General features: G+C 58.7%; 1 protein-coding gene across 3 annotated transcripts in view; it reads left to right on the plus strand.

The window, feature by feature from the left end:
* The window catches only part of KIRREL3 (kirre like nephrin family adhesion molecule 3), a gene marked incomplete at its 5' end in the record, with an annotated part of 540,300 nt that overhangs the window by 511,555 nt on the left and 14,639 nt on the right, over positions 1-14,106 (plus strand). For all 3 annotated transcript variants that reach the window (XM_082845695.1, XM_082845696.1, XM_082845697.1), the window contains 4 exons: positions 3,231-3,336; positions 8,414-8,562; positions 10,026-10,153; positions 11,265-11,391. In XM_082845695.1, coding sequence (XP_082701821.1) covers positions 3,231-3,336; positions 8,414-8,562; positions 10,026-10,153; positions 11,265-11,391 — 510 coding nt within the window. The remainder of the gene's footprint in view (positions 1-3,230; positions 3,337-8,413; positions 8,563-10,025; positions 10,154-11,264; positions 11,392-14,106) is intronic.

Raw genomic sequence — 14,106 nt, forward strand, 5'->3', positions numbered from 1 at the left:
GGGTGCAGCTGCCCCTCCCCGATGCCCCCAGCCCCAACAGGGGGAGGTCTGCATCCATTTGTCCCCTCTCCTGAAGGTGTCTGCATGCGCCTGCCGAGCAAGAGAGCACGCTCTCGCCACGCCCTCCCTCCTGCTCTCCCCCTGCCCCCGCGTATCCCTTTGTTCATTCAGTAAGCATCCAGCTGTTCACTGTGGACACCACGGGCTGGATCAGAGCTGCCTTTCCAAACCTGCTCATTTTCTCCGTCAACCAAGAAGCAACCAAACTCAGCAAAAACACATTTGTTGTTTGTTTCCCTTGGTCTTTAGATGTTACCCAACGGAAGACAAAGCCCCCAGATTGAGTAATGGGAGAGAAAGCTTAACACCCCCAAAGCCTTGCTACATCTGGACTCTGCGTACAGCTGCCAAGTTGCAAATGGATGTGCTGTATACAATCACTGAATCACGGAGTTTCTCACCCCCTCCTCGATGTAATACTTCCCCTGAAAACACACACACACACGGGCAGGTTGCTGATGGAAACACTGAAAGACTCTCAGCTGTGACATCTGTTCAATGCGATCTCAGTTCCACCAGCTACATCAAAGCTGCCCCCTGCAAGTTATTCAGCTGACATCACAAATGGGATTAAAATCGTGTTTAATAGTTGGATATGACATAAACTATTTATACCTCTGGAGCCCGGTAGACTACTGAGAATTCACATCCTGCACGTGCAGAGGAGAGGGGTGGGGAGACGAGCATGGGCACCTCTGGGCCTCGGGTGGGAGCACAGGTGAGACAGGCAAGTGCAGAAGCTTCCCAGGGCCTGTTCGCTGGGGTACCGAGCATGTTGCAGAGAGGTAGGGAAGCTGCAGGAGAGAGGTGCTCACAGGATAAACTGAGAAGGGCAGCTCTGTGGTGGAGAAGGGGAGCAGGCAGCCCGAAGGGGGTCCTCCATCAGGTGTGCGCCCCATCTCTCTGCCACCAAAGCCTCATCACTTTATAAAGCACATCCAGGTGAGGGCAGACCTCCTGGAACTACCCCGCAAGTTCTGTGGCGGGTTTCTAGAGGCCATTGAACTAGCCCTGGAAGCCGGTGGTCCTCGGCTGGGTGGGCCGGCACCAGGGTGACGGGCAGAAGCCGGGGAGAGGCTGCAGGGTTCTGGGGGTGCAGCTCTCCTGGGAGGTGTGGGGAGAGCTCTCACGGAGAGTCCTGGCCACACATCTTTGGGACCACTGGAATTACGCTTTAGAAACCAAGACTGAGATCACTGAAGTACTTCCCCGGTAATTAACTCTCCAGAAAAAGGCAGACAAGCCAGCTGTTCCAGTAGCAGAAGCTCGTGGTCCCCAACCAGAACCCGGGGATAATGTGGGGAGAACAGCCCCAGCTCAGTCTCCACCTGCTGCTCAGGAACCAGCGTTCTCTCCCGTGTCTTAACAAGCAGTCTGCAGACCCCAGCACAGCCCCTGTGGGTCATCTCCCTGGGCCCGGTGCCCCAGCATGGCAGCTTGAGCACCAGCAGGGCACAGGGAGGCCGAGTGGCCAAAGGATCCCAACTCCGGGGTGGGTGAGGCTCCGTCCACGGCTGGGCGTCTGCACAGGTGACTCTCTGAGGGGCTCGGGGACCACCCTGTCATCTCAGCCAGGAGCTGGGCCAGGCGGCTGGGGTCTCGCTCCCCCGGTGGTGCCCTTCACATGCACGCAGAGGGGTCAGCATTTTCTCGATTGTCTCTGGGAAAGCGACTTCCTCACTTCTTTTTCTGAAAATGGGCTGAACCCCTGGAAAGTTCTCATGCCCTTCCAGCACATTGCCGTGCTTACTGGTGAGGTCGGGCTAGAAGACGTGGTCCCGGGGCCTGGCTAGGACGCAGGGACCAAGCTGCCCTCTTCACTCAGCCTGGAGCCGAACTCCAGCCGGACCTCCAGGACCCGACAAGGAAGAAGGGCGGGCACTGGCTGTCATCGCCCCTCCCCCGAAGCGCAGATGCCTGGGGTGCTGGGGCCTGGGCACGTGCCCAGGAGCTCGAGGATGCCCAGCTTTTAGAGCAGGTCCCGAGGCTGCTTCCCTGGAGCTCAGGAGGGCCAGGCCGCCTTGGGGCCCCTCTCTGGGCTGATTCCCCGCCTCTTATCTCTGCTGTCGATCCCTCCTCCTCTTGTTCCCATCTCTAGGTCACTCCGTGTCTGTTTCTCCCTCTTTTCTCGGTTTCTCATTATTTTGTTTGGTCTTTCTCCCCAGCACCCTATCATTTTCTGTCTCCATCTGTTTAGTCTCCCTTGGTCTTTTTGCCTTAAGTCTAAATTTTTTGTCTGATTGTGTGTCTCTGTGTACATGTCAGTCTCTCTCTGAACCTGTCCATCTCTGCTCTCTGCTTCTCTGGGTTTCTGCCTCTTTTTCTTAGTCTGCCTCTGCACTTTCTCTCTCTCTCTCCCTCTCTCTGTGTCTCTCTCTCTCTGTGTATGTCTCCCTCTCTCTGTGTCTCTCTCTCTCCCTCCCTCATCTCCATGTCTCTCCTATGTAGGCATCTCTCTGCCTGTCCCCCCCCCCCTCCCTTCGGCATGGATCTGTGTGTCCCTGTGTCTCCCTGTCTCTCTCCCCCTCTCTGACTTCTGTCTCCTCTACCTCCGACCATTTCGCACTTCAGAGCTGGGCTTCTCGTCATGTTGAGTGAGAAAGACGAGCCCAGCCTGGGGAGCTGAGGGCTGGGTGACACCAGTCAGCACTCAGCAGAGATGATTAGGCTGATGAAAGGGTGTAAATGCCACTTCCAAGGCAACAGATGCACCAGAACCTTTACACAAAGAGACACGAAACAGATACTTCAGAGACAGAAAGTTAGTATTTAAAGGGGCTTAGCGTCCACATCCCCCTCTGGCCTCTGCAGCCCCTCTTCCCACCTCTCCTTTCTGCAGTGGTTAGTTCTCCCAAAGCTGGAAGGTGGACAGTACGCTCTGAGGCCCAGGCAGCCCTGCTTCCTGGCTGACCGTTCGTTTAAACACCGGCCTTGAATCCACAGCGGGAGCCCTGACCCCACCGCCAGACGGCCTGAAATCCGGCACTTCCAGGGAGGGAGGGAGCCCCCTGCCAAGGCCCCCAACTTTCTGGAGACCCCCAGGGGAGTGGCCGCTCTGAGGGTCCCAGGTGGTGGAATCACTGGCCTTTACCCTCATGTTCTCCTGGGGATTCAGCCCCCAAACCGTGAACGCAGCTCCCTGTCTGCAAGGACACCTCTTCTCTCTGCAGACCCCCCGCTTGTCAACCTGTCGGTGGAGCCACAGCCAGTGCTGGAGGACAACGTGGTCACGTTTCACTGCTCTGCAAAGGCCAACCCCGCCGTCACCCAGTACAGGTAAGAGCCCTGCTGGGGAGGCCCAGACCGTGGCGCCCTGCACACCCCTCCTTGTCACAGGGGCATCACCTGCGGTCCTGGGTATCCAGCACGGTGCCTGGTCCACTGTGGGTGTCCTCAGCACACCCGTTCACCCCTGGCCAGGTGGACTTCTCCTTTCCTTCATGAGCACACACTCCCCTCCTCTGAGGCAGAAGATTTCACTCCTTCTGTTTGAACAGCTTGTTTACCCCTTATTTCTGAAAGGAGGGAAAGAGGCTCAGGGAAAAAAAGCTGAAACAGCCAGGAGAACGAGCATGATCAATCAGTATCTGGATTCTAGTCCTGTGCTCACCAAACCGTTCTCCTGGGGGCGTCGGGTCTCTGGGGCAGCCAACCCTGAGCAGCGGGTACCCAGAATCCGTCATACCCGCCGCCCCTGTGCAGCCTTTGCTCACCACACTGATAAAAGCGTCACTTCTTTGTGCACGCCTGTCTTTCCCTGTGGACTGAGCTTCTTGAAGGTGGGCCCGCAGTTCGGTCACCTAACAGCTCTCAGTGGAGCACTTGTGTGGCAGGCACTCGGCGCTCCAGGACATTAGCTCGCAGACTCCGTAAACACGTAGAGCAGCCCCTCTGGGCACCCTCCTGCCCGGGCACCATCACCACCCAAGACTTCCAGACACAGAGCAGCCTCAGAAGTGCTCCGGGGTCTGACTCAGACACTCCCCTCCTTGAGGCATCTGTGCAACTCACCATAGCCCTCACTCTGCCCCGTCCCTTCCCCCAGCCCACACCTGATGGAAGAGCCTGGTGTCGCCTCCACTGTTGAGATGGGCTATGAAGCCCCAGCGTGAGCCAGTGCCAGGAATGCTGATGGTCCCAGACTAGGAAACAAGCCTGCCAGTGGGAGTGGAGGACAGGGGAGACGAGAGGCAGTGCGGCCCCAGAGGGCAGAACTCGAAATGGGCCAGAGGGGCAGCCAGAGATTCAGGCTGGACATAGGTGGTGCCCCTGCAGTGCAGATAATTAACGCTGGCACCGGAAACCCAGGAAAGGCTCAGAGTCTTTATCCTTGAGAATATTTTTAAGTAGGAGGAAAACCCATCCGTCCTGTCGATTTCACCAGTCACTGGGCGAGAGGCAGGAGAAAGAGCAGACGACCTTCAGGCACCCTGGAGTCCTACAGCCCCTTAGGTCCAGGGGGCAGGTCTGGTTTGACTGGGATAAGTGACAAAGGTGCAGAGGGAGATGCCCAAAGAGTCTCTGTTTTTTTCTGAGCTTCCACCCTGTACCTGCAAGACCTGGGCTCCATCCACAGGTGGGCTTCTCTCTGTTGTCTGCTCTCTGCTCACAAGCACTGAACGCTGGCACCATCTGCCCGGAAAAGACCTCTAACGCCAGTTTCCCTGGGCAGGCCTTCTCTCCCACTGACCTCCCCGGGCAGGCACACCCACATTCACCCTCACATCGTTGACAATAATAAGGTATAAATCTATGTATGGAGAGGTCATCAGAAAGCAAATGTGGCAAGATACTAACAACTGGTGGATCTAGGTGAAGGGAATATGGCAGGTACTTGGGCCATTCTGGTGACTTTTCTATAACTACAAAGTTATATTTAGCTTCCAAACTAAAAAGTGAATGAGCCAGGACGTGCAGGTTTCCCCAGGCTCTGGGCACCTGTGGTTCCCCTCCATCCGCATCCTTCCCTGCAGCTCAGAGCCTGGGTCAGCTCATCACACACAGAGGAGGAGCCAGGGGTTCAGGCAGGCCCCCTGCAGATATGCACCTGTCCTTACTTGCCACCTTTCCTCCTGAGCCTCCGATTAGCCACAGGCCCCAAAAAGGCTTTGGTGCGAATCAGGCTCCCTCCAGGACTCCAGAGGCTCTCAGGGAGCCCTTCTGGCCTCCAGAAAAATGTGGGAGAGCTTCCTCCCCCCCGGGAGGAAGGGGGTGCAGGGGCCATGGCAAGCGGAGGCAGACGTCTGTGCCCACCCCCAACTGGCTCAGCCCCTTGGCCTCAGGAAGGGCTCGCCCAGCAGGCAGATGGTCCTTCTAGACGTGGTGTTGGGATCCGAGAGGAAAAGCCTTGAGCAGATCTTGGCACGTAAGCACATCGATTTTTCCCAACTGACTTTGACAGGACTAAGGGGTCTTTGTTTCCTAACTTCCTTTGGTCTTGATCGCTTTCTCCTGTTCCGCATAAGAGGCTGTAATCTTGGAAATTAGAGATATGCCCTCGTCCACCCCAGCACCCAGCAAGGGGCCCTGGGAGGGTGGGGGGGCAGGGGAGCCCATCCAGCTGGACTCAGCAGTCACTTCGGCTGCCCCACTGGACCAGCGGCCCCGGGGCGAGCAGAACAGGCCCACACACACCTGAAGCGCATCTCTTCCAGCCTCTCTGCTCCCCCCGAGGCTTTCAGGGCCACCCCACCTGGGCAGGTGACAGGGCGGGTCCCACCGCCCAGAGTGAAAGGCAGGGCTATTGAGAACAGCCTGTCAGCCTTGACACACCAGCCTCCCGATTGTGTGATATAAATAATGAATCCTCTTACATTCGCTCTCGCCAAATTAGACATTGATTGGGAAAGGTTTAATCTGATGCCTGTCTCGAGGCGGTGACAGCAGCAGTGGCAGCAGGGGCGTAGGTGGGTGGTGGGAGAGGGAAGGGACAGGAGGAAAGAGGAGAAGGAGGAAGTGAAGCTGGAAAACAGAAGAGAGATGGGAGGGGAGACAGGAGCGGGCGGGACTTGCATCCCGGCTCACCCCTGGTCGTGTGACCAGCTGCTTCAGTGAGTGGTTTGAGCTTCTGGAAGGGATGCCTATGAGGGACTTTCTGGTGTGGGAGGGGAATAAACATGGGGAAGAGAAAGACTGGCTGAGTGGGATGTGAGCAGGGCACTGTGGGGCGCCCCCCAAGGCTCAGCCCCACAGCTGGCCTCCTGTGGCCCTGGGAGAAGACGGCCTAAGACTTCCTTCTGCCCCCCCTTCACCTCCAAGGTGGAGACGGGCCCTGGGGCCTGAGAGCCGCAGCCACACAGCCATCCGGCATCCCTGAAGTCTCACTTCTTTGGCTCTGAGAGGGCAGGCCAGCCTGCTCTGGGGAAGAGGAGACCCGTGTGGCCTGGATCACTGGGCTCCGGGCCTGAGGATGCCCCAGCAGCTCTGAGATCATCAGGGCCCCAGTGGCGGAGCTTTCGCCCTTCTTACACTATGAGAGGCCCCAGACAGGTGGGGAGAAAGCCCCCTTTGCCCCAGGAACCCCCCAATAATGGCAGAGGACTGCCCAGCAGAGCCTGCTCGCTGGGGCCAAGCCCACCCCTGCCCCAGCATCTGGAGCTGTGGGCAGGCAAGAGCAGGGGTCCGGGCAGGGCAGGAGGGGCTCACCTGCCTGCCCCACCCCCCAGCATCCCACCGCCTAAATCTTCACTGCAGCAGGGTAGATGGAGTAGGGGCTGGACACCGACCCCAACCGTGTGTCTGGGACTGAACTCAGCCACCCCAGGCGGGAGCTGTACCTGACTATTAAGTCTGGTCATTAAATTAAAGTTAGAGATTGAAATGATTCATGAATAATTCATAATAGTTTGTTGGGAAGCTCCTTCGGCGCTCGGGGAGCTATGGTTCGCTCTGTTGTTAAACTATAATTGTTATTATTAATTGTCTTCTGAATAACGACCCGATGTTAATTTGAGATAATAACCGCATGGTGCCAGCCTGATGCTTCCTGCTGTGCTGGGAGACGGGCAGCCTCCGGCCAGATGGGCAGGCTGAGTGGGGGCCGGTGGAGGGAAGGGCAGGAAGGGCAGGAGACGGGCCTCTGTGGCCCCAGGAAAGGCTCCAGGAATGTGGTTACAGGGGACCGTGGCCCCGGGGTAACGACTACAGGGCCAAGGTACCTGCCCAGCTCTGGTAAAGACATGCACCCCAAAACAGGCCTGAGCCACAGTAGGAAGAGCCTGGTCGGAAGTTCTGTGATTTTAAAAAAGTCTTATCCACAACAGGAGTAAACCAGGGGAAGCTCTGAACTCTCTCTCCTAAGGCATCTGTAAGGAAACCCCAGCCTAACGCACACAGGCACACACACACACCCCCCCCCCCCCCCCCCCCACCCCCCCCCCCCCACCCCCCCCCCCCCCCCCCCCGGCCGCACTGCCCCACAGGTAGCAGGCTGCCCAGCTACCGGTCCAGGCTGCCCAGCTACCGATCACCGCCCCTGAGCCGGGTCCAAGACACAGATCAGCCAATTGGCCCAGCAAAGAAGCCAGCACAGCTGTCTTCCCATCCCCCCTCCCCCGCCCCCATCAAACCAGTGCGGATGGAGCCCAGGCCTCTGAGGGGCGGAGCCTGGGTGGGAGGCGGAGGCTGGGCAGGAAACAGAGCAAGTACCATGGGGCAGGCTGAAAGGACTTTCAGAGAGAGAGGGGCACCATGAGGGGACCGCCCCCGCCCCGCCCCCAGGGACAGGAGTCAGGACGGGGGCGGAGAGAGCTGACCGAGCCGGGGAGGGAGCAGGCAGGACCACTGCTCACACCTCTCCATCAGCTTCTCGCCTCGCCTGGAAATCAAGCTTCCTGAGCCCCACGCGTGTGTGCAGGAGTGCACGCGTGTATGGGCACACACCATTAGACCTGGGCCTCTTTGGTCATGGATTTGGCTTCCTTCTTTTCCAATGTGGCCCAGGACGGTCCCCCGCCACCCCCGAGAGAGCTCAGAGCAGCAAGAGGGCCAAGCGGTTTGGGGACTGACAGCTGGGTTAGCCATCACCTGGCCCGCCAGGTGCGCTGACCCACTGAATAGTCAACCCACCTCCCTCCAGAATAACCCACTAGTCGAGTGCTGCCGGTTGCCTGGTGACCCACGGACCAGAAACCACTGCCCCCGTCACCAACCCCACGCCCCTAGCCCTGGGAGTAACCCCTCTGCAGAGGGTTCCCCTGAGGGACCGCTCGGGGGCCTGCCCCACGCCGCCCCTCCCTGGGCCTCGTTTTTCTGCGGGATGGATGTGTCCGGCTCCCAGAGAGAAGAGCCCCCCGGGCGGGAAGGACGCCCTCGCCACCGGAGGTCCACATCAGCCCGGGCGCCTGCGTTGCAGGTGGGCCAAGCGGGGCCAGATCATCAAGGAAGCCTCCGGGGAGGTGTACCGGACCACCGTGGACTACACGTACTTCTCCGAGCCCATCTCCTGCGAGGCGACCAATGCCCTAGGCAGCACCAACATCAGCCGCAATGTCGACGTCTATTGTGAGTGGCTGTTTGGGGGCTTCCCGGGCGCACGCGCACTGGCTGGGCGCTGCTTGCGGCAGGGGGAACCGCCGTGGCCTTGTCGCACGTGACATAAGAGTGCCTCACAGGCTCGTGATCCGTGCGCTTTACGAAAAGCTTCCCTCGTGTTTATCTCGACCCTCATAGTCACCGAGGGAGGGGACCTCCCTGGCGGTCCAGTGGTTAGGACCCCGCACGTTCACTGCCGAGGGCGCGGGTTCAATCCCCGGTCAGAGAACTAAGATCCCACAAGCCAGGCGGCGTGGCCAAAAAAAAAAAAACTATTAAAAAAAAAAAAATCACCCAGGGAGGCTGGACTTCTTCTTCCCAGTACCCAGATGAGGGGATGGAGGCCCAAGGTCACGCAGCGAGTAAGTGGCAGAATGAGGACTGACAAGGGTCCGCCTCTCATCAGGGCCTCCCCCTCTTCCCCAGTGGCCAGGAAGGGACCCTCGGGGAAACAGCCCACAGCTGTGCTCACAGCGTTGAGCATCAGCTCATCCACTGCCCTTTACAGATTTAGAAGCACTTTTGCAAACTTTATGCCTGACCGCCCCCTCGCCCGTCCGGGCCTCAGCAGAAAGTGCTATGACTCCCTTTTTGCACCAAGGGACTCACCTGGGTCTCCTGACCCTGATTTCACACCTTCTGCTCCCTGAAAACAGCTGTCTGCACACCCTCCCGTCACCACCCCTGAAATCCCAGGGCTGCACCCACTCTGAGAAGCAAGGCTTGGTCTGCAGGGGACTCGGGTTAGGGCGGGTGTAGGGCAACAGAGCCAAAGGCCACCTGCTTCGTGGATTGAAAGGCGGTGGGGCGGGGCTGGACTAGAGAGTAACCTAGGAGGGTGGCCGGCGCGGGGGGGCGGGGGGGGGGCACCTCCAGGAGGCCTGGCCTCCCCACTCCTTATCTCAGAGCCCTGCAGGGGCCCTGCGGGGCCCTGGGTGGGCCCAGGGAGCTGGGCCAGACGCACGGGTACCTTGACTCCCGGTCACAAGGCTGAGGCCTGCAGGAGGTGGCCAGTTGACTTGAAGGCAGACACAGAGAGATTCTGGGCTGGGGGAAGGACCCTCTGCCCCCACACTGGGGTCAGGGGGGCTTCCTGGGACCAGGACAGAGGGAACGGGATGGGAGAGCCCCTGGGGGCAAGTCCAGGCAGAAATGGGACCAGAGCCGCTTTTCGGGGCTGGTGCTGCCTACCCCCATGGTGGGCCCGAGGGAGGCTGGGCTGGGGGAGAGGGGTCTCCTCCTTACTGCCCAGACCCGGGCCCAGACCGGTAGAGGACTGACACGGAACGGAAGGGAATGAGCCGGAGTGGAGGGACGTGGCACCAGTGGTTCCCCCTCCCCCAACCAGAATGGGGGAGGGGAGGCAGCAGCAAGGAGGGTCCCCAGAGCTCCCAGCCCACGAGAGCCCTGTCTCCTCCTTCCTCCCATCGCAGTCGGGCCCAGAATGACCACGGAACCCCAGTCCCTGCTCGTGGATCTGGGCTCCGATGCCGTCTTCAGCTGCGCCTGGACAGGCAACCCGTCCCTGACCATCGTCTGGATGAAGCGGGGCTCTGGCGTGGTGAGTCCGCAGCTCAGACCCTGGAGGGCCGTGGAGGGGTGCGGGGTCCACAGTTCAGGAGGGAACTGCCTCCCATGGCCCCTCTCACTCTTAGATTGGGGACGTTAGCCTCCCATGTGAACTGAAGGAAGGAAGGCCCCAGAAGGAGGAGAGGGAACCCCAGGTACCCACACGTACCCACCTTGGGTCTAAACACATTCAGCCGGTGCAGTTCTGCTTTATCCTGAGCCTTGTAAGAAAAGCAGGTGGTCACCAAGATGCTGGGGCGAAAAGTCACTAGAAAGGCTTTTTCGCTTGCCCCAAATAGCTGTCACCCTTTAACTTTGGGGTTAAGCCTTGCTTTCTTCCTGTGTTCCCCTTTTAAAGTGTATGTGTTCTTTAGTGTGGCTAGGAGTTTCAGACATCCCTCCTCCCAGGAGGACCAGTGAGAGCCTTGGGCAGGGAAGCAGGGGGAGAAGCAGCAGAAAAGTGGCTTCTGTGTGCCCTACTGTGTGCCAAACACTGCACTGTCCTCTGAGTGTCACTGCCCCCACTACAGGGATAAGGAAAGAGCCTCCAAGAAGATAATTAACACCCAAAGCCACACAAGCAGGCACCGCTGAAGCCGGGATTCCCACTCAGAGCGGCTGTTGCCAAAGCCTGTTTTCTTTTCATCACGCCAAACCTCATCCCAAAGGGATATTGCAAATGACTCAGGAAAGACAGATCTGGGACCCTCCTCAGAGATGCTCAGCGGCAGGATAGCTTCACCCCTGGCCAGCCTGGTACAGGCTGGTCGGCAGACCCCCTGGATGAGGAAGCCCTGGGGGCCCCAGCCAGGGAGGCCCCCTCCTTCTCTCTCACCCCCCCTTTGCATTCCCACCCTTCAGGGCTGCCGCTGGGGCGGAGCTGTTTCATCCTCACGGGGTGCTCTGTGCCGTGGGCTCCCGCACCCGCCAGCCCGCCGGGCACACTGTGTAAGAAGACTTCCGGCTCCCACCCCACCCCCTGTTGTTGCTGAGATGCTGGAGACTGTGTACCCTGCCACCCGGCCTGCCTCTCAGCCTTTCTGGTTCTGAGACAGAGAGCGTGGCCCCTGCCCTCGGGGTCTGACCCTCCCCACTCCTCCTAGGTCCTGAGCAATGAGAAGACCCTGACCCTCAAAACCGTCCGCCAGGAGGACGCGGGGAAGTACGTGTGCCGAGCTGTGGTGCCCCGGGTAGGGGCCGGGGAGCGAGAGGTGACCCTAACTGTCAATGGTAAGACCCCACTCGTGCCAGGGCAGGGCTGGAAGGGGGCCAAGAGGGTCCCTGGTGTTGCCCCAAGGGGCACACGTGGGTTCTGGGCCTCACATCCACCCCCAACTGTGGGTCCATAGTGATTACATCCACCTGTTCCAGTCCGTGTCAGAGCCCAGCCCTGGGGTGACGAAGGACCTGGGTGGTTCTCTGGTCACCTCCCTCCTCTGTGTTCCTTTTAAGGGGTCTTAGCCCTGAAAGTGATGGCTGATGAATTTATTCCTGGCCAGGAAAAAGAGTCCGAGAGCTACTGGGCAACCAACATAGATCCCATATCTACCCTTTGACCATGACCTTGGCCCTGGTGGAGAATTTAAGGGGGCATCTCTATGACTCCTCGTCTGCCTCTTCCCATTTTTAGAGCCACTCAGTGAGGAAGACCTGCCACTATCCCCACAGGGCCACGTTCGGGGGGGGGGGGTCCCCTGAGGGCAGGGAACTTGTCTTATTATACGTAATAAGATCACCACAGCAGGAGAGTATTGCCATCTCTCTCCAAGAACACAGTGTGAGTTACCAGATGACTGGTACATGAGACATTCAGGGGACGGGGCCTGGTTGATGGGATGTAGAAGGTCACAGAGAAGCTGGGACCTAGCTCAGGTCAGACCCGAGAAGGCTGTGGCACCAGGACGGAAATTCGATGTCCCTGCCTTTGTGTGTGCGTGGGCCACGCCGGCAACCGACGCAGCTGGTCTGAGAGGGTGAGGATGCTAAGACAGCTCCCTCTGTGTTTCGAAACGTCCTCCTTCCGCTGGGTTTCGGTTTCCTTGTGAGGCCTCTGCTCCCGCATAGTCTGTCTCCCAATCAAGGCTCTGAGCCCCAAGAGGAAGCAAGCCACAGACCCACGTCTGTAGGGCCTCTGCTTCCTGTTCCAGGCCAGGGCCCTAGCGAGGGGCTGAGCCAGGGTCCAGAAATCAGCCCAGGCGGCACACAGCTTCCTCTAGTCTCCGCTTTGCTAGAAACTAAAACCAGCTTGGTGCGGCCCCCATGAGCCAGCCCCCTCCATCTCTTTCTTTGCCTCCCCCCTCACCAAGAGTCGTGGCAGCCCCAGAGGGAGGGTGAATCTGCTCAGACCCCGGAGCCGTCTGTCCAGGGCAGATCCCTGACTCGGAAGCCTTCCTGCCTTTCCTACGTGTCCCCAGGACGCCACCAATAAATTGGCGCTGCAGGGCTAAAAATAACAGCATCTGATCGCACCTCCATATATCCATGGCAACATGGGCTGCAGCCTTTTCCTGCCGGCTCCAGTGTCTGACACTCGGCTCAGGCGCTAGGCCCTGGTGAAATCAGCGGCCTCCCCGGCTACCCGCCACCCGCTCTGGGAGGGCGCTGGGAGTCGTGCTGGCCCATGACTACGGCCAGCTCCGCTCCGATGGCCCTGTGACCAGCCGGGCTGGGGACCCTCAGACTCACGTGTGGCCCCCGGGGTCCCCAAGCCTGAAGCTTTTAAATGAGCATCCTCATTTCTGGGGAAAACACGACGGATAAAGGAAGGACTAAAATCCGTTGTCACTTTAGACTTCCAAGCATTTCCCAACAGGGATTCAAAGCGGTTTCTTGAGGAGGGAACGCACACCTCAAAGGGACATTCCTCTTGGATGGGACACCCCAGCCTGGGCCCTGGTGTCTATCCAGGGTTTAATCTGCACTCTCCAGGGTTGTTCTTTCCAACCCCCCGCCTGTGCCTCCAATCCTCTGACACAAGCTCCCCTAGGCTGCTAGGAAGAGAAACACCCAAGAGATTGGAGTGAAGCGAGGAGGCAGTTTGCTTGTTTCTGAATGAGGGTCATCATGCCCTGAGGCAGGAGGATGCAGGAAGTGGCCCACAGAGAGGAGCCTGCCAGCCGGCTCGTGCGTGGACTTGGGAATGGACTTGTCTATACCTGTGTCTGGAGAATAGGTGGGGAGGGGTGGTGAAGCCCTTTGGGCAGGCCTGGACTAGGCTGAAGGAATCAACACTATGAACAAATCCAAAATGAGATGAGGTTCTCATCAAAATGCATCCCAGCCGGGAGATGACTGCTGGCCATCGCCCTTTGGGGAATAAACTGGCCCATGATTTGGCTCAAACCCGGGATTTGCAGGAAGGGGGAGATAAACCGTACTACTGCTGTGTTCTGCCTCTCCCACCCCCATCTACCCTTACCCCGATTCCTGTTTTCTTTTAAGAAGCCCTTAAATGTGTATGCATTTACCTGATCGTTTTTAGAACAGCTGATGACACCGCCCCCCCCACCCCACCCCAGGGAAATCCTAGCTCCTGGGGAGTGAAGGGGAAAAGGTTTTACAGGATCTTCACTTCCAGCCCGGCAGCAAAACAAGGCGCCAACCAAGGTCCTAAAACATGAAGCCTTCCTGCCTTTGGCCAAAGGCTTCTTGGAGCTAAGGTTCCTAAGAGAGGAACTCTGAAGGCCCCCTGAGGGTGGAAGCCCTTATGTTGAGGGTCCCTCATGTCTGCCTCTCCCATCTCCAAGACGTTTCCCTTCCCAGCCTAAAGGCAGTCATTTGGGTTAGTTAACAGGCAGAACTGGACAGGAAGCACTGCTGGAATCCTGGTGGACCCTCCAGGCTGTCCGAGGTGGTACATGAGCCAGGTGTCCCCAGAGACATCCATAAACATGACCCATACACGCACGCGCGCCCCGGGCGGGATAGGATAATGTCAGGGTCAGC

The sequence above is a fragment of the Leucopleurus acutus genome (assembly GCF_964270905.1).
Source record: "Leucopleurus acutus genome assembly, chromosome: 8".
NCBI lineage: Eukaryota > Metazoa > Chordata > Mammalia > Artiodactyla > Delphinidae > Leucopleurus > Leucopleurus acutus.